General features: G+C 41.2%; 1 protein-coding gene across 1 annotated transcript; it reads left to right on the forward strand.

The window, feature by feature from the left end:
• Positions 1 to 2062: 2062 nt before the first annotated feature.
• Positions 2063 to 20482, forward strand: syt9a (synaptotagmin IXa). The gene is made up of 7 exons (XM_084540869.1): positions 2063 to 2393; positions 9431 to 9926; positions 10331 to 10886; positions 16233 to 16353; positions 16450 to 16621; positions 16757 to 16886; positions 19805 to 20482. Exons 1-7 carry the CDS (start codon positions 2246 to 2248, stop codon positions 19871 to 19873), a joined length of 1692 nt encoding a protein of 563 aa, XP_084396995.1. The 5' UTR covers positions 2063 to 2245; the 3' UTR covers positions 19874 to 20482.
• Positions 20483 to 20734: the final 252 nt, after the last annotated feature.

The following is a 20734-nucleotide window of genomic DNA, read 5'->3' on the forward strand; positions in this document are numbered from 1 at the left end:
TTTTATAGTCAATTAGCACTGTCTGAGCGTTGCCCACTATTGTTGGTCTGTGAACAGCTGGCAACAATAAATGAGTCAAAAAGACAAGCAAAATTAAATTATTCAGAAAGAAAGGAGAGAGAAACAGGGAGATAAGTGTTAAGAAATGGGAAGTGGTTCACAATGAAAGAAGACAGCAATGAGACAAGAGGAAAATAAAAATGAGGAGGAGGCAAGAGCATTAATGGACAGTGTGGAGGAGAGAGGCTAATAGAATGAGAGCTGAACAGTAGACATGGATGAAGAGTGCCTTCTGTCTTTTACAGTTGTCATGGATACCAAGAAAGCTGACTTACTGCTGTATGAACATTTTTTTTGAATGGAAAACTCACACATATACACATTACAGCCACACGTTGCTGTCATTGTGACCATCATCATCCACTTGTGTCTCCCTTCACAAAGCTCCCTCCTCACTTAACTATTCTGCTAACAGCGCTCACATGCTTCCATGAGCGAGTATGAAGTTTTTCAGATGCCTGCGAGGTTCTCATTATTAGAAGGCAGAAGAGACAAGTCAAGACAAGTCAGTTTTATTTACCAAGACAAATTTGCCTAGAGGGGCTTTCCAACCCATACAACATATAACTCCCTCTGCCCTTAGACTCTCAATTCAGCTATGAAAAAAAATAAATAAAACAAACAAACAAAAAAATCATAACCTAAATATCTCAAAAAATCTTTAAAAGCATAAAAACATGGATGAGCACAATGCAGCATTTGTAAGACAGCAGTGCAGCAAGATGAATGCACAGCTCATTAGAAGTTGTGTTTATCTTTGGTGGGAGATGACTGCTGGGCTCTTTGTTCTTGCTACAACAAGCACGAAAATCACCAACACAGCAAGCCCATTTATCTGTCATCGTTTTTCTCCCCTTCATCCTTTCCTCTCGCTATCTCTTTTTCAGTTTGTCCCTTCAGAAATGACAAGCACCAGCATGTGGGAGATGTCGAGGCTCTGGTTTACTAGAAGATTTTTATGAATTTACATGACGAACTGTTATTCCTCACTTTGCATCTTCTTTTCCCCCATTTAAGATTTCAATTCATTACCAGGATATCAAAAGACCATTTCATTTCATAGAAGAAATTGTTTCTCAGTAAACACATATACGTTAAAAGTAGATGTCTTTGTTTGACATTTGCCACAGACTGCCTAGTGTAACTTTTACTAGGCCTATGGTGCAACAGTCTATACAATCTGTGAGCTTGTCAATCACTGAAATGAGCTCAAAATGCAAAACTGACTGTTTCCCCCTTCAGAAAGACTATGTTCTGATCTGTAACGCAAATGCATATGCAAATGCAGGAGTGACAGCACAACAATAAACTCATACAAACATCGACACAATGGTCCCTGACACGTGTATGGGGCTGTTGACTATAATTGTACTCCTAGCAATCCAGAAACGACTAGTGAGAAAAAGAGAATAAAGGCAGGAAATGAGTAAACACATCGCTTCCTGGTGTGTCTCTGAGCGTGCTCTTCATTTCTAATGAAGAAAAACAAATCACGGATGTCATTACTGAGGTTCTCTTTGCGGGACCGAGACATGAAGTCACCCCTGAAAAATAACTGGTCTCGGGTGTGACAGGTGCGATTCTACAAGTGCTGACTTCCGACAACTTCCAAACGGAACATTAGTGTTTCACGAAGCGAAAATGGCCATGTGAAGGCATTTAAACCCACACCGGGGGAGATTGTCACAGGTAGTAGTGCTCGCGAACGGAGCTATTTTCTCTGTATGCTAAAGTGCTGCTCAACTTTTCCCGAGATCGCTTGATCACGCACAACGGGACCGCCTGCTGCAAAGACTAATCGTAGTCCGCGCACACGTTTCAGCACGTTGGACAGCGCACGGCGCCGCAGAGGCGGTGCGTGGATTCAACCGGTGGGTTTCAACCAGAGCAGCAGAGTGAGAGGATCGTTACACTGAATGCAGCATTAAAACTCTTTTTGATTTTGCTCTTCGTGTGGGACAGATTTGTATGCTTTGTGGATCGCTTGGATTTGTGGGGTTGGGCTTTTTTCTCTCTCTCTCGCTCTTTTAACGTCGATTGTATCGTGTGGGAAGGCGTGACGCCGGATGAGTGGTTGACTCCAAAAGCCGTGCTGAGTAGTGTGGAATAGGTGACTGTCAGGCAGGCGGAGTGGTGTGGTGGTGGTGCCTTAGAGACCCTCCATTTATAAGGATGCTGGTGGGAAATGCCTGGAGACAGAGATGACGAGATTTGTCAAAAGGCACTTGAACTCCTGTCTGATCTTTGTTCGAAGGGGGAAGTGCAAAACGAGAACTGTCTGGATTTTATCTACTATTTCCGAGACCTCGCCAGGCCACGCTACACGGATTCAGGTGAGGCACCAATTGCACGCTTGATTCATCGAACTGAAGTGTCCACGATTTGACTTTTTCCCTCTTGCGCTTAAGACACAATAGGTGGCCCAAACATTGTGAAGAGTGCTTCACGACTAGAATAATTAGTTTGGAAATTGAATCTTCCTTACTATAATCAACTCGCAAAAGATCCTTTTAATTTGTCTGTTTTCCCCAATCTACACTCAAGTGACATCCTGCAGTCTCAAAATGTATATTATTAGTACAGTCCATCCTTGGCATGTGCACAGATGCCGGCCATGACATCGTTTGGCCATAGAAGAACACTGATCAGATAGCACGGGATATATTCTTCCTTGGATGAGCTGTGCTTGTATCTGTGCTGGAGCGGTTACTATCGTGGCACACTTTCGTGAAACCTACTTCTTCGAAAGTTTACTAAAGAATGAATTCCTTGTCTTACCTAAATCGCGTGGCCAACGCGAAGTATTTGCCTCTTTTTTGGAAACCAACGCGCACATGGCAAGAATTAACGTGACCACAGAGTCGCGTCGTTACCAACGCCTAGACTAACCAGCCTCACCAAAATGACTTGCGTAAATGAATGCGCGTGTGCGCAGGGAGCAAAAAAAAAAAAAAAAAAAGAGCGAGGAAGACTGCCTAATTAGGAGGAGCGAGGAAGCGCAGCCCCTGCAATCCTCCACATAGCCTACCTGCTCCATTCATTGTGCTTCCATTAGTTCGCGTCATTATTAATGATAATTCAACACATGAAAGCCAATATGAATTCCCACTCTTCCCCCCTCGATGTCACTCCCAGCATCCCTTTCGTTTTCCTCTGTATATTGCCCAAGGTACGAGCTCTATCATCCCTCCCTCATTCATCATTCAGCCCGATGTATTTCACAATTCACAATTTCAAAAGTGGATTTGGGAGGATTAGCTATCAGGACTGGTTAGTGTTTCTCTGTCAGTTGTATCCCCCAGTATAAGGCAACAGAATGACAAAGGAAGCAAATTAGAGCTTGTGGAAGGCTCCCTCTGACCCAGAGTTCAGGGTGCACTGGGGGCTTCATTGATTCTCCTCTGAATACTGCTAATGACCACTGTGTCTTTTCACATACTGTAAAGCATATTGTTGACTCTGCACCGTATCCCTTACTGTTTACTGTGTATAATATAGATTACGACTATACAGTCAGTAGAGGAAAGCTGATCAGAGAGATCAATAATTAATATCTGAGAGTCAGATGAGAAGATCAATACCACTCTCTCATACCAGTTAGCTTAGCTCAGCACAAAGACGGCACACCGGGGGTAACAACTACACTTTACGGGATGTACCTGATACATCCAGTCTATAACTTTTCACAAAGCCGCGACTTTTCATTTTTGAACTTAAGTTTAAGCAAATCTTAATTTATTAGTTTTAAAGGTACTGGTAGACCGATTGAGTTACATTTACCAGTGGTTCCCGGGTACCCAAACGTCCTGCTACTTGCAACTGTTGTTATATTATTACACACACAGAGGTATCTTAAGTAAATAGCGCGCCTCAGATGGAGAACTTGCATACATTCCGTTTTCAACACTTGTTTCCCTCCTACACTTTTGCACCTCTAAAGGTCCTGCGCTCTAAAATCGGTCCAAACTCATTGTTGCGATGCAATGTCTGAATCCCTCCAGATGTCTATAGATTCTCCTCCACCAGGCAGCACCCGGGCGGCCTGCCAAACCGACTGTGGGCCCAGTGTCCTCAGATGGCAAGTCCCTCGATGTTTCCACAATATTCTCCCAAATCACACATACTTGGGTATTCACAGAATCTCACAGTGCAGAAAGGACAGTTGGTCTGAGTTCCTGCGCTAGGCCTTATGACAGCTCCCACACACAGAACCAGTCCTGTATCAGACAGTCCTGTTCGATTTGGATGTTGGGTTATCAACAAATATTGCCTTCTTATCACTGAACTATACTTCTGTCAGCTGGGAGGGGATGAGTGTTTTGCTTTAAAACTTATAAAAGTTATCCTGGCATGAATTTTGTTTCAGCCCTCTACCTATTTTTAGACACTACGTCTCACTACATACAATCTTACTGCACCACAGATGCTTTGTGTTATACTGCCAGTGACAATAAAAGTCTAAGTATAAAACATATGCTATGCTTTCAAGCCACGTGATGTTTCACCTAATCGTCCAAAATCATCATAAATTGAGTCACTGAAAAGAGGCAAGTTTGTCAGCTCACACAAAAATATCTCATGTTACCATCTATGCACATTGTCTATTCTGAGGGGGGCTTCTACTTGACATGGTGCTCATTATGACCATGACTTTCCTATTAACCATACCAGCATATATTTTATTTGAAATCCTTCTTTTTTCACTGTGCTAAACAATGACAGGATGGCTACCCGGGCAAACAGTCAAAAAACAAAAAAATGATAATTTCACTCCTCGCTATGATTAAAGCACTTTCACAGATTGTACACTAATTACTCCAAACAAATCTTCATCAAGTTTGTGTGTGCGCGCATGGATAGACAAAAGAAATAATTTGCTTTATAGGAAATAAATGGCCTGTTGCAGTCAGCACGTAAACTGGGAATAACTCTGTATTGCTGCCCTCGCACAGAAAGAGGTATGGCCAAAAATAGACACGGTCAGGTGGATACAGCAGACTGATGCTATTAAAAAAAACACACTGTGCTGTCGCTTGGTGCTTTTCAAAAAGAAGATTCGCCACAAAGATTGAAAATATGTGAATACAATACATAAAAGTAAACGCTTAGGCAGCAGGATTAAAGTTCATCACATCTGTATTAGACAAACGATGGCACGCAGAGCTTTGCAGTGCACAAAATATAGACAACAGGGAGCAGCTTAGCTGGTCGATTTAGGAGTCACGCGGCTGCAATCAAAGCTCAGGGGAGCAAAGAGATGTGTGGCATGGATGCTGGAGAGTGGTAGAGCAGGAAAGCTCTGGTGGGCAGAGCAGCAGACAACCAAGCTGACAGACTCAGGACTGAACTGAGGTGAAGGAGGACTCCATATGATGGACAGTCTGTGAACTGAACAAGGGAGAAGTGGGAGATCTCCAGTGGGGCTACTGAGAACAAGGCCTCCATTGAGCTCCAAAGGCATGGGAGTTTGACAGTGTTGGTGAGCTGAGGCGGGCAGCCGAGGAACTGGACAGGAGGAGGGGGCCGCTGAAGAGCTGAAGATCCACTGGGTCAAAGAACCGCATCATACGTTAAAAACTGAAATAATTGTCTCAATAACATAAGTAACAGGTAATATTTCCTGTGCATCAGATAAGCGTAAGACATGATGTAATATTGCATCAGCTGTTACTTTTAGCTATATACAGTAACGATCCGCTGCAGGAGTTGTTGCCAGTCCTTGCTTGTGTCAGAAAGGCAGTTATGTGCAGTGGACGCCTTTCAGAAGTGCTTCAGAGAAGATTTTGGCCGTAAAAACCCAATATTAGTTAGCTATCTTGTATTTGCATTTCTGTTCGTAATGCCAGTCATTGGTGTTATATACCATTACAAAAAAGGATTATAAAAGGGAAAGACGAAAGGCATGTACTTTCTTTGAACACCACTGTTCAATCCATAAACTATTTACTAGATGACTGGATGGCAGAAGGCTGGGCGTATAGATGGAGCAGTTCATGGAAGTGACCAGATGGAAAAACAGATGTACAGAGCTGCACAACCTGGATACAGATGACATAGGCAGAGCCACAAGGCTGGCTAAGAGTCCGGAGACTGACAGGGCAGGACAGGAAGAAGTCTCAAGACAAGAGCAATTACTGTATTTGCTGGTTGAATGAGACAAGAAACAGGCAGACTGCTGGTGTGCCAAACGTGGGGATTGCTGGAGGTCGGTGCCTGCAGCCGTTGGCTGTGGCCAGGATGGTAGCTGGAAGAGACCAGAGGAGTCTTCAGTGGGTGGGGACTGGACAGTGAGGAAGAAGGAACTGGGTGTTGAGGAAACAGACCGCTGTAGACTAATATAGAGAGCTGATGATTGGGGTGCATGTCTGGTGGCTGGATCGGAGTGAGTGTCTACAACGACATCTGCCTCGAGGCTCAAAGCATTCTGCTAACAGCCAGCTGATGATGAGCCAATTGTACAGTGGCTGTCAGCTGAGAACCAGGGGACACGGCAGTGGGGCGGCTGACAGATTATCTGTCTGAGTGCTGGCTGCCCAGTTTGTTCGAATATTAGGGTATACGGACAAAATGAGCTTGCTACTGATAAATTTAGGTTGACCTGACTGAATTTGGGTTGAATTAATCACGGTCGTTCTGCTCACATACATTTAAAATGACTAATGTCCATCATAGGTGAACTGAAGACTGAGTTCTTCAAGAGCTGTACGTTTGGAGCTGCAGAACTCATTTTCAGAACCTCCTTATTTCACACGAGAGACTAAAGGTATTGTTTAAGATTAGATGGTTCAGCGCATTTAACTCTATATGAAAATGGTGGGTAATGTAACATGCATGCTGTACATAAATGAAAAAAAATAAAAAATAGGTCGATGCCAATGACTCCCAATACATGTCATACATGGTTGTTTGCGAAAATTATAGGTAGGCAGGTGGGCTAATACAAAGAGTTCACTTTCAGAGGAGGAGGTGTGGATGGTGTCAACTGCCAAACCTTGTGCCAGGAGACTGGGGATTATGTCCCCTGTCAGGCCACTACTTTTTCACGTAACTGATTTATTAATCCCTATGTTGGAATGCTTTCAATTTGGTTAGCTACCGATATTATTTGGCTAGCTTCAGAAATATAGCATAGTTTGTGTTTAAAGATGGACTTTTGAAACATCAAACACATGTTTGTTAACCCTCCCCCATCTGTGACAAGTTTGTCTGCGAATTTCCACTAGGGTGACGAGCCCAACCACCTGATGGGAGATTTTACATAAACTTATTCCTACGACCACAGAAGGGCCAATAATTATACAGCTATATAAACAGTAGCTGTTTCGAGTGTCCTAAGGATTCAAGCACTACTGTCATTGTTCTGGAGAGGACAGGCTGACAGTATTTCAGAAACATCCTCATGCAGTTCTTACGCCAAACCACACTACATAGGACTTAAGTTGTGTACTTAAGTTTTGACACTAATTAGGAAGCAGTAAATCCTGTTCAGAGGTTGTACTTGTTAACCGTAAATCCCCAATACCAGATCGGTGCGCACAAAGAAGGGTCCTTTAAAGGTACAAATCACCGGTAATGATCACTGACATTGAAAGCACAGATTTTGATTTAACTGATATCTTCAGGCTCCAGCCGCCCGGCGACTCTCCAGAGGACAAGCGGACTGAACATTAACAAATGATATCTTTCATATTTTACTTTCTAAGCTAAATGGGAATGTACCTTATCTCGAATGTCTTGTTTTAGATGCTGGAGACACAACTCTACTTGGAAAATATAAATAACATTATTTTATCAGCACTATACATTTAGACCATAATTCATATCATGAAACATGATTCAGAACTTGTGACATTTCACAAGTTCACTAAAGAAAATGACACATTGCTTCAGACTCAGAGATCCCAGCTTAAATAAAACACCTTGTCACAAAAGTTCTATGTCTGTGATTAGTATTAAAAGTTCTTTTCATTCGGTGCAATCCCTTCCAAATCCTATGGAAGTGTGTATGGATTTTACTCATCTGTTAATTCGTAGAAGGTGCAACACTGAGTTTCACCTCGCTTGGTCTAATTAACCTCAAACACATCTCTGTCATCAAATGTGCAAGCCCAGACTGAGGCAAAGGGTAGGTTATTTTCTTCAATACATTTCTACATAGTGGCTTTTAATTAGTTGTTTTCATGTTTTTACACAATAGGCAGTAGGGTCCATTGCATCCTAAACAGTGAGGAAGCAAAGTGACAAAACAACTGCTGATATCCATGTACTCATTGCACCGAGTCACTGCCTTGACCTGCTGCAGCCGTTTCAGTGACTTACCATTCAAAAGAGAATGCGTTGGTGAAAAGTCACTCGTTTTTTGAGAGCAGAGATGATTCAGAAAGCCCTCGATGACTCTGCTGTTCACACTTCATCTCCCTTTCCATGGTGACTCGCATACCCTGTGCTGGTGTAAACAAATGCATTGCAAAGTCATGCTTTGAAACTAGTATAAACTATTACTTGGTCTTTGTAAGGAACTATCTACTTCTGCCATTGCCCACAAGTACTGTACACTAACATAGGTGATGTGCACGACTGGTTAACTACTAAAAGGACCTCATGACTCTGGTTGGATAGTACAAAATGCCTAACTATTACTAACCTTAAATTTACAAATATGTTATCTTTACATACATGTCTTCAGTTTACTGGCATATGCTTTGCAAGTGGTTAACAAAGGAGCCAGCCTATGGAGCTCTTGAACTCTTTCCAGTTTGAAAAGAAGGCAGGAAAGGCATTGTCTGTGAATTTTTGGGTCTAGAATTTTTTCTAGAAAAACTAAATTGGTTTCTATGTCAGTCTAGTTGCAGCAAGCTGCCCTTTTCACTTATGACTATAAGACTCAAGTCAAACAGGTTAGAGCGGCAACTAATTTAACACTTAAATCCCCCCTTTCTAAAACTGGCGTGAACATTTTAAACTATTGCTAAGAAAACAACACTATTGCTACTGCGCCCCTTCTCTTCTGTTATCAGCAAAGAAATTAGCATTTTAACACTCCCTTTGGCAGAGAAGATATGAGGCTCAACCGTTTTTATTAACTAAACACAAGTAATGTTAATTAATCTTGTTTACTGTTCTTTATAAGAAACAAAATCCAACAGAGCCTCCAGATTACTCCTCAGGTAAGCGAAAAATCAGTCGGTATATATCTGTACCTTACTGTGTCACTGTCTTAACAGTATAGTTTGATAATTTTGAAAAGGCTTAATATAGAAAATTTGCACTTGATGGTGATGCTGAAGGAGTAACGGCATAACTTTATAACAAAGCAAAAAACAAACTGAATTCAGATGTTGATTTCCCTTCTCTCTCGTCCCCTCCACAGATATATCGGTGAGCCTGTTGTCACTGGTAGTAACTGCCTGTGGCTTGGCCCTATTTGGGGTCTCCCTCTTTGTCTCTTGGAAGCTCTGCTGGATACCATGGAGAGAACGCGGGCTCTCCCCCACCACCAAGGAACCCCATGGGCACCTCAACCCCACCATGAGCCCTCTGCCCTCACAGCCTGCACCCAGGCAGCCAGTTTACACAGCCGTGGACCCCCCGATGCACAACCGCCGTGAGTCTTCGCACTGTCCCATAGCCAGAGAGCCAACTCCTGTGGCGTCCGTTGTGTCCGTGGAGGCTCCTGTGACGCCTGTATCACCCCCACCCGTGGTCATGGCCACACCTGAGGCAGCTATGAAGATCAGCCACACATCTCCAGACATACCGCTGGATGCCCAGAGTAAAAGCCGGGAAAACGGGGTTCACACTAACCCTCGTATGCAGAGACAAACCACTGAACCCCCACCTTCTGGTAGATCAATGTCTGAAATTGGGTCAGTATGAGGTCTTTGTTGGTTTCTTTGCCTCCATCAGAAATACTAGGTCACCATCCAACTCCTCTGCTCTCTCTCATAGTCAACATCACTGCAGCATTAGAAATATTCTATTATCCATTGCCAACATGTTGTGTTGGTTTCTTAATTTGAGTATGTTTTAGAATTGGGAAATTGTGTGACCAATAAATCATTCCAAACTCCACTTTCTCTTTTCTGCCCAGCTCCTAATAAGGCACACTACTTTCTGCTATAGCAAGCAATGTTCGCGCTAGACATACATAAATTCTGATATACAAAATCCTTCATTATGCAATTAATTTCCTTCCAGCATGTCTTCATGCATATTTCTATCATATTAATGTTGTATGGTAATGTTTGCTGTTGATTTCCTCTGCCCACAGACAAGGGTCAATTCGCAGACATATGAACCTCTCTAACCCAGACTTCAATGTGGCCCAGTTCCAAAGGCAGGACTCCCTCACCGGAATGGGCCTGGGGCTTGGTCGCCTCAAACCTGAGCTCTACAAGCAGCGCTCCCTTGAGGGAGATGAAGGCTCTCGCAGAGGCGGGGGCTGTGGGCGCCTTCACTTCATCCTCAGATTTGACTGCGACCAGGAACAGTTGATAGTTAAGCTCCACAAAGCAGAGGACCTCCCAGCCAAGGACTTCTCTGGTACCTCTGACCCTTATGTTAAGATCTACCTGCTGCCTGATCGTAAGACCAAGCACCAGACCAAGGTGCATCGTAAAACGCTAAACCCTGTGTTTGATGAGGTCTTCCTGTTTCCTGTGGCATACTCTGAGCTTCCCACACGTAAGCTGCACTTCAGTGTCTATGACTTCGACCGCTTTTCCCGCCATGACATTATAGGTCAAGTGGTGGTGGACAACTTCCTGGATCTGGCAGACTTTCCCAGGGAGACAAAACTCTGCAGGGAGATCCAGTATGTCTCCTCGGTGAGTCAGCACTTCTCTTCAGAATCATATAATGTTTACTTAGATATGCCGGGTTATATTTAACTTTCAGTTCTTAGCACAAAAGGCAAGAACCTTCATGCAATATTTTACTGATTAGCCACCGCACAATACGCGTGTACGATAAAATAACTAGTATGCCTTTGCTTTATTGCCTTTTGATTCTTTGCAGAACATATCTGTTTGAAGTTCTTCTTTCCTTTTTGACAATCAGCGTTGCCTTACATATTACGTATGGATGACACGGTGAAGGACGGAGACGTTTTATTAGTAAACACATTTACTGGATATCCCCCTACTTATCTAAATTCAGTGTGCTCTGCCAGAACCACCCTCTGAACATAAGTAAATTAAATCCTGTGAGACTTCTTAAGGTCGACAAGATGAAAGACTCAATGTGCAATGTTATTTTATTGACTGTGTCTCTGTGTTTGGGCATCTGTTTATAGGAACCAATTTGTGTGAGGAAACCTATGGAGGTTAGGGCACCATTGCAAAGTGAGGACATTTTTGGGGCTGTGGGTGTCTTGACAAGTCTGGCTGACAAGTGGGAGAATAAGTGTGTGTGTTTGTGTGAGGATGAGAGAGAGCGCGAGAGAGAGAGAGAGAGGTGTAAAAACTGACTTGAGCATAGAGGCCATACTTTGGTACGTGGTCTCCTGTGCCACTTGTGCTTTATTAGTCATCTTGCTCTCTCTGTCCACAGAGCTCATTAGAGTGTTTTCAGCTGTGCCCCGTTACTGATCCCATGTACAGCTGAAATATCGTATATCTGACAAATATTTTGTGCTATACGCTATATCCATAGATATTTATGGCTGTATCCTTCCAGTAATTGTTTTATTGACATGCATCTCAGTGTGTGAGCTTAACAAGCTGTAACGTGAAATTGATCCCATCCTTCATGGCATGCATAAGTGGCATTAATAAGCCACTGACTGCAGCAAACAACTTATTTCATCCAAGGGAACTCAATACGCAAAGATCAATGTGACACAACGTGGGTAAAAATTTTCATGGCTGGAATTGTCAGTTAAATTTGTAATGATGACATTTACAGTTTAAAGGAGCCGCTGGAAATGATAGGTCAAACTATTTAATGGGAACAACTACCACGGACAGTCAGTCGGTCACAAAAATCCAAGTCATACTCTGCAGTTGTTATTTTTTTACTATTATTTATACTATTTTACTAAACTGTAATAGCACAGATATGTCATTCTTGAATTCTTCAGTACAGTGAGCAGCATGAGAGACTGAGCAACACTACATGTGTTGTGTACACATGTGTCCATCTTTTCTGTATCTAATGAACAAAGCATCCTCAGCCTCTGTCAGTGTCCAGGATTGTCTCCTGTAGCCTTGTTCCTCACAGCATTAGCAAATATCTGCACTGAGGCCTTGTAATTTACTATGGCTTGTTCCTTGGTTACTGCTTCACCTGTCAACCCAGGTTAAATATAACCAAACTGCAAACGTAATTTTGCGCAAAAAAAGACAAATAATACGTCAAAGCATGGGCAGTTTTTTTTATCTGCTTTGGTCTCTCACCTAAGAGAATTTCATTGTTTAATGTTATGCAGAATAACTGCCCAAATGCGTTTCTATTTTACATATAAATCTTTTTGTACCTGCCATATGCAAGTCTTTCTTTACAAGAAATGTAGTCATCTACTATAATTCATGTTTCAATAGTTACTATTTATTATTCCTTTAGAACAGAAAAAAAGTAAGCCCAATAGTTTTTCCTAAATGAGCTTTGTCCCAGTGTGTATTATTTTTTATATAAAATACAATTAATGACTGGCTAAGAAAAGAGCAAATTACAGTGCAAAACATCAGTCTCAGTCATAACGTGAATGTGGCAATCAGTCAGGCTGTGAAAACTGAATACTTCTAAATGATCCCCCTGGAGGCATGTACTGCCTGACAATTTGAATTATCCCTTTGTGTTGCAATGTGATTTGAGGATTGTGAAATTTAAGTTTGGGTTGTGACGACAGGTAAAACTTGGTTACATGATTATCTACTAAACATTGGAACAATCTGGTATTAAAGTTATCACTTACAAATCTGAAAAAAAGTTTTAGGGATAACTAGTTTAGATAGCTAGGGAATTGAGTATTAGCAGACCCACGGGAGCTGACCCAAGCTGGGTGATGCCATAATTAGAAACTGCAAAAGTCTTAGGCACAGGGGGATTTGTGGCGTGGTGTGTGTCTGTTTGATTTGTAGGCTACTGATAGCAGCCAATGGTTTAATGCACAAAGTCTCACATACAGCGTGTTGAAGACCATTAACAGCTTCCTACACATGTCCTCTAAAAATACTGACAGAGCAAATACTGAATATTTCTGCTTTTCTATTCCAATCTCTCTCCCTTTCTCTAACTGTCCGTCTTGTTAACTCTCCATCTTTCTCTCCATCTCTCCCACACTCACATGGTTTAACCCAGCTGGTGGATTTAGGCCACCTGTGAATTCTAAAACCAAAAGTTGTGTGGGTCACTCCAAAGGTCTTTAAAGGTTTAAAAACATTTTACATGAGACCAATCCTGAACCTTCACACAGTATAAAGTATATCCATCTCAACGCAGCCTGGCATCCACAAAGTCAGCAGCTGTGTCCCACTTTCAAGATGTATAAATGGATTTTGATTGTAAAGAGACACAAATAAGAAGTAGTATACTTAAACATGTGAACACATAAATCAAAGTATAGAGAAACAAATCAACGGACAAAACTAAGCTTGAGTCAAAGGAATTTATCCAAACATAACATTTAAAAAATTATGAAATATCATTTATTCACCTTAAGGTTGTTGATTTAGACTTAAAAGAAAAAGAAACTAGGAGGAAATTATGGAATTAAGACATTTGTTCTGTCAGCTCACCAGAAAGAGACTTCAGGAGAATGGTGACAAAAGTATTGATTTTTTCCTATTAAGCTCTCAGTTTCTAGCTGCATTGTGGTTCAGTGATGACATTTATTGACATGTATGCCCTTTGCTATTGATAGTTAATCAGCGTTAACCAGTTAGAAGAGAATGATATGTGACAGGTGGTTGAGAGGAACCAGTGATTCACAGGGTTCCTCCATTATCACACGGTTCAGTTTTTTTAGCGGTTTCACACTATTCAGCTCATGCACACACACACACACAATACACACAGTCTTGCACTTGCACAAATGCTTGTTCTTGCGCACATGCTCCACACATACAGTATACCCTCAGAAACAAGCTTATTATCTTTGTACAACACCAGTACGGCGGTAGGATATTTTGTAACTGCAGTAGAGTCTGTTTGTCATAATCACTATACAGTTTCTGAGTTAATTTGATTGAAATGGCAGGATAATCATTAAGTCGTTGCCAGTGGGACAAATAATATTATTGATTTCACTGCCAGATTTGGCTTGTTTAGCTCTATAACAGAAGCAGATTGCAGATTAATGGAAGAATGCGCCTTTTATTCTTCCACATTTTCAAGATGACACTGGCAATGGAAATCAAAAGCTCTGTGATATTTTTTTGGTTTCTTGGGTTTTATTTATCATTTTGCCAGGCGTGCAATAGCAGAGTATGCTTCCATAGCAGAGTATGCTTCCATTGTGATGGTGGATACAGCATGGTTATCACAAAATTTCTGGTATTTTATGCACAACAGAGATTCTGGAGCCAGTGAAATATAGCACTAATCCCTCTCTTCCCACCTGTATCTCGACTGTGCACAAAGACCATGGAGCATGAAGCAGATGTAAAGCCCATAGGATCCTTCTCAGATGCAGAATAAATTTTCTGGATGGGTTGCCATTGTTAACCCATCATGCAAATAAAAAATAAAAAAGTCTCATACTGTATTATTGTTGCATACTTGTTCTTTACTATAAGAAAGGATCCACTGTAAGGTATGAGACAATTTAGGGAGAGAAATCTTAAAGCAGACTAATGCTCATTTCCAACTCTATGTTTTCATTCTGGGACTCCACTAGCATTATTCAAAGCTCCAAAAATCCTTATTTATCTTATGCTGGTCCTTTATTTAGACCCTCAGTTCAACTTCTCTCTGAAAAAATCTGTTTCCTGCATCTGTGCAAAGTGGGTTCTGTCACTGCCCTGCTCCCTTAGGTGACTAGCAGCAGATCCTGAGCCTGCTCACTCCAATGGAAAGAAATGAATCTGGGAACATGTTAAGAACCAATTTGTTTGCCGTATAATCACCAAACTAAATATCAACTCCTTTTCACAAACCACGTGACAGATCAGGAAAATGAAAATTAACTTTTTCAAGACTTTTGTGACCCAAATACAGGACACAGGAGGAGGCAGGAGGAATAACATGCCTTCAATCAAAACTACCTTGGGGTAGTAACATAAAACCCTGCAGTGGAAAAGTTCCAACAAAAGACAAAAGCAACTAGAACCTCCAAAAAAGGGGGGAAAAAAACGTGAAACCAGGAAAGACTAGAAGGATGCAGAAAAAAAAAGTATAGTATGAAAACAGTAAATTCAAAGAAGCACATCCAGCAATAAACAAACTTCTGACAAAGGGCAAGGAGAGAGACAGGACTAAATATATACAGACATACAGATGGCATAACAAGACACGTGAAAACAATGAGTGATCGGCAAACAATCGCAGAAAAGGAAAATCACAAGGCTTTGCTTCTGGGCACTCTTGCCATGGAGAGGGGATTCAAACCACCAGTTACCAGTTATCCACTTTTATAACCACTAGGTCACAAAATAGCCGCAAACATTTAATTTCTACTTTCCCTACTGTCATATTGTGTAGGCATACTGTGCATAGGAAATAATCCATCAGTATTTTAGCATGTTTAGTCCATTAGTATGTTGGTAAAAACAAAAAAGATTTGTGCTTTGTTACAGATGCCTCAGGTTTAGGGAAAGTCACTGAGCTTCCACTTTTAAAAGATGACACTGAAAGTTGGAGATGACTCCTGCTTTGAAATACCAGCAAAATCTCCCCAACATAACAGTCAATCAGCAAGAGACTCTACTGTAGGAGTTGTTGTCTTCACCACACACGTTTGTGTGCTTTCCAGGTTCTCACTTCTTCGGTGGAGTTATTTTAAGCGCAAGTGATAAGTACCGCTGCTGCCTTTCTGCAGCTAAACAGAAGTCTCTGTGTCGGCTAAAATATGGACAGGTTTAATCAGAGCAATGTGACAGGGGACAGTATTGCTTATTTGAAACCCTTTTCAGTTCTATGAATAAATACCTATTGTTTACCTTTGGCTTGTGTGCAGGAATGAAAATCAGCCTACCTACTTATTTTTGAGCAAATGCATTTGTGTTGTCTTTTAGGATAACGTGGACCTTGGGGACCTGATGTTTTCACTCTGTTACTTGCCCACTGCTGGCAGATTGACTATTACGATGATAAAGGCTCGCAATCTCAAGGCCATGGATATCACTGGCGCATCTGGTAATTAAAATCTGATTCTGTCTAAAAGAAAGAGTGCCCGCTGGTATCCTGAATGTAAACGAGTGCTTACTCTTCTTGTTTCTGTCTTTTTCATAGATCCGTATGTGAAGGTTTCACTGATGTGTGACGGTCGCAGACTGAAGAAGAGGAAGACATCAACAAAGAGAAACACTCTGAATCCAATTTATAATGAGGCCATTGTCTTTGATGTACCACCAGAAAACATAGAGCAGATCAGTCTTTTGATTGCTGTGATGGACTATGACCGGTTAGAAACTTTATTTGCACCTATTTGTGAAGATCCATTTTTAATATATAGGCCTATTTTTTTTCTGTCCATATTTAATATGTAATATATGGCCACGGTCAAGTCTTTTTCTGTCTCTCCCTCCTGTGCCTACAGAGTAGGCCATAATGAGGTCATTGGAGTGTGTCGAGTTGGCAATGATGCAGACAGTCTCGGCCGTGACCACTGGAGTGAAATGCTCACGTATCCCCGAAAACCTGTTGCCCACTGGCATCCTCTCGTTGAGGTGAGATGACTCTTCTGTGATGGGTGTGACATGTGTTTCCATGCATGGTGGACTGACCATGCTTTGAACATCTGCGACTACCACTGTCAAAACAACTGCAAGAAAACATTCAGGCAGAAACAGTTTAAATAGATAAGATAAAGCTTTATTTAGCTTTGAGGTCAGCATAGGCTGTCCCTGTAGGTTCTATGATTAAGGGTAATCAGTAAAGGAAATTAAATTCAATATATCATAGCATGCCATCAATGGTTTTAGCATAATGCACTGAACCATTTGAGTGTGAGGGGAAAAGTAAAAGACACGCAAATGAGCTGGTTTCAGACAACCAAAAACAAGTATGAGCAACACAAAATATCTGTGCGTTTGGCTGAGGCTGGAAGAATAACTGTAAGTGAGTAAGAGACTGAGATTATCACTGTCCGCTGAGCTCATTAGAAGTCACTGATAACAGTAATGTGGTGTTCCAACGAGGCTGTGAAAAGATTTTGGTTAGCAGTAAAAAGAAGTAGAAAGAAAGTAGAAAAGTAAAGCAATATCTACAGGATGTGCTGTTTGATAGAAGCCATTTTACTGCCAGAATGGACAAGAAGACCGGAAAGCTCAAACACATTATATATCTGATTCAATAATCCTCAGTGAGAAGAAAATGGTTCTATCTAAAAAATTGCCATGGTAATATACGCCTACTTTAAATCTTTGAGAAGAACAATGCCAGTTCTGAGCTTGTGGTTATCTTGGCACTTTGCAAGTGTGACCGGTACCTATACACAGAGGTACAGCTTGTCAACAAGCAAGGTAGGCAAGTGTCTGGGGCCCTGGGCCAGTAGGGGTCCCCCGAGGGCTGACAGACTTTAAACTTCAGTAGTTTTCAACGACATTAGGAGGCCTCCCTAAAGGGCCCCCACCTCCCATAACTCTGCACACTCAGTCCCATCACATGTTGTGTGTTTTACTCTCAGTTCAAAATGATAAGACGTTATCCCTCTAGTACTGAAAAAGAAAAGAAAAAGAAAAAGTGAAGCAGATAGTGATCACACGGGGGAGAAACATTTAAATAAAATAACTTCCAGCAGCATCAGATTATTTAGTTTGTTCTTTTTCTGACGGCTAACATTAGTTACCTAGCTAACAGAGGAGTATGTTCACCTCTGTTGTCTATGATTGAGTCTAGTGTGGAAATGTTTGCCTAGGGCCTCAATATGTAGCATCTGGATAGTGTCCAAAGAGACTCTAGAATCGCCTCGCACCAATAGTAAAACAACTCTTGTCTTCCAGAGTGGGCCACATCTACTATCCTTAAAACATTCTACCCGACATTTTTAGTTGAGCAGTGTGATTGCTTCGCACCGTGTCCTGGCCAGTTTGAAGAGGTGAACCACGGATCAGTTAGACGTTTCTCTCTGTACAAGGCAACTTTAGTCATTGTCATCGGCCACTCTTGAAACAGACTTAGGAGCCCCCAGATTCATGGAAGCGCAAAGTCAACCACAGTGCCACTACTTTGCTAACGTTGATTAGCAAACCGTTTCTGCAGTTGCTGCTGAAAAACTAACATGCAGAGACGATTTCCCAGAACCTGCACACCAGCATCAAAGACATGGATAAAACTGCAGCAACAAAATGTCTTGATTCTTTGAAACATGGCAAAGTAGAAACAGAACAAGCTCTGCTCTGCTTTTAAACTCTCTAAAGGTCTCTGCAAAACATTCGTCTGGCCCTCACCTTACCGTAGCAATATTTTATATTAGTCTGACCTTTCGTCTTGGGCTGTTTTATCTTTCGTAGAGTTCAGCATGTTAACCCGATTTATCGCAACTCTTGTTCTTCTTATTAATTTCCGAGTAGAACAAACAGCTAAAGTACTATATGGAAATAATTACTAAATTTGCCTAAAGAGTGCCCACACTAAAGAGTGCATTAGAATTACTTAAAAAGTGCATTGGGACACATGCTTCAAGAAGAAAGCCACTGGTCCTGTTAATTAAAATGTGGCAAATAAAAGAAAATTCATTCATTCATTCATCTTCTATAACCGCTTGTCCTGTGAGGGGTCGCGGGGGGGATGGAGCCTATCCCAGCTGTCATCGGGCGAGAGGCGGGGTACACCCTGGACAGGTCATTCAAATTTCAAATTTTTTTAAAATAATAATTGGAAGTTTTAGAATAGAGCTGAGTTAACGACGCATAGAGCCTGACACCTATTGAGCCAACATTCAGACAACAGCGATAGAAAGTTACCCCCAGAAGCTGAAAGGATGGTATTTGTGACCTGTGCATTTACTCTAGAAGAATGTCTTTGTTTTGCATTTTTGTGAGCACATCAAAGGTCTGTGCCTGCAATGTACATTAAGACAGTGTGTCAGAGAAAATTTAAAAACAAGTTTGCTGTGTTTCTTTCCAGGCTAACAGCATATGTAGTACTTTGAAGTCTTCGTTGGAGTAACTGCATCTATTCCTCACAAGTCATTTCAGTCAAAGTTTTTGACGCTACTCAAAAGTCAACAAAATACTGTGCATGAAAACAGGTTTCAAATGCAGATCTATTGATGCCTCTGTGTGCCAAGTAAGCCACTTTTTCTGTAAAAGCTTTTGTTCTGTGCTTGCTGTTGGCAAACCAAACAGTCACAGCAGTGCTGTTTATTCCAATAAAATTGAGTGAATGCATAAATAAACTGTCCTCCCAAAAATAAAAATAAAATGAAATGGCAGACAGTCAGTGTTTGTTTTACTGCCCAACTCATGACTCTGTAGGTGGTTAGCACATTTGTTTTGGAAGTGCGGGGATTTTGAAAGTAAAGATTGGCTCTGCTTTTATTTGATATGATTGCACATCTGTTGGTATGACATGTGGCAGAGAAGATTATTTTTTTTATGCATATTCAACTATTTTCTGCTCTTTGCTTTATTCTGTTTTGCAGTACCAAGGGAACACAGGTAGTAGCCAGGGAGGATCCTGTAATTCTCTGAAGACGCCTCCTTCTCCGTAGCCTTGGACAACATGTCATATGAGAGCATCGATCACCCAACTGCCGCTGTACCTTTGGACAGTAGAGTGCTGCTCACATGTGGATACAGAAAAAAAACAGGCATCTATAGACAGCTATGGAAAAGAGAGACACAAACTGTCTTGAGCTCTGCTCATTTGGATCAGCTGCATGTTGAATGACCGCAAAGAGGGTTTTCTTTTCTATAATGTTTCATGAGAAAAAAACAACAGGCGTATGCAGACATTTTACGTCTGTGCTATTCCTGGGTTTCTAAAGTAGTTACTGTTTTTTACATGGTCTTGTTACTTGTTTTAATGATGTGAGTTTGTATTTGCACAGCGTACTTACAACCAGTTGAACTGCCATACTGTTTGCTCATTTGGTGGTGCATTGGTGCATGAGATCATGGTTTGGTGGGATATCTTCTGCTCATTTGTTTGTTTCTATTTTTGGAATACAATGTGTTGTTCTGTCAGTCGATGTGCAGTGACAGTTAATTTCTAGACAAAGTATCTGTAAGTAAAATATGTCGAATGTTATAAATAAATATTATTCCATAAAAAAAAACAAAAAAAACAACCATTGTTGATCCAGTTCCATTTCGGTGTCCATTACAGTCTAAATGTGTGATCATTGTTTTTTTTACGTTTTGGTTATTTTATTGAAATTGTTTTTATTTCTTTAGCTTAATTTCAGGATACATATGCAGACTGACATCTAGACTAAAAAATGGCTAAACTAGAAAATCTGTGAAACAATAAAATATTGCATTTAAAATAAAAACAGCAGTTTGAAAACAATTATATAGTGAGAAACATAATTTATTTTACAGCATTTTCCTGTCTAAGATAATGTATTAGA

Source organism: Chelon labrosus (genome assembly GCF_963514085.1).
Source record: "Chelon labrosus genome assembly, chromosome: 3".
NCBI classification, from domain to species: domain Eukaryota; kingdom Metazoa; phylum Chordata; class Actinopteri; order Mugiliformes; family Mugilidae; genus Chelon; species Chelon labrosus.

Bases quoted from the DNA above. Each gene is read 5' to 3' on its own strand.
- syt9a (XM_084540869.1), top strand. From the start codon at position 2,246: ATGCCTGGAGACAGAGATGACGAGATTTGTCAAAAGGCACTTGAACTC. The intron at 16,354-16,449 runs GTAATTAAAATC...TCTTTTTCATAG, and splicing joins GGATATCACTGGCGCATCTG to ATCCGTATGTGAAGGTTTCA. The intron at 16,887-19,804 runs GTGAGATGACTC...TCTGTTTTGCAG, and splicing joins ACTGGCATCCTCTCGTTGAG to TACCAAGGGAACACAGGTAG.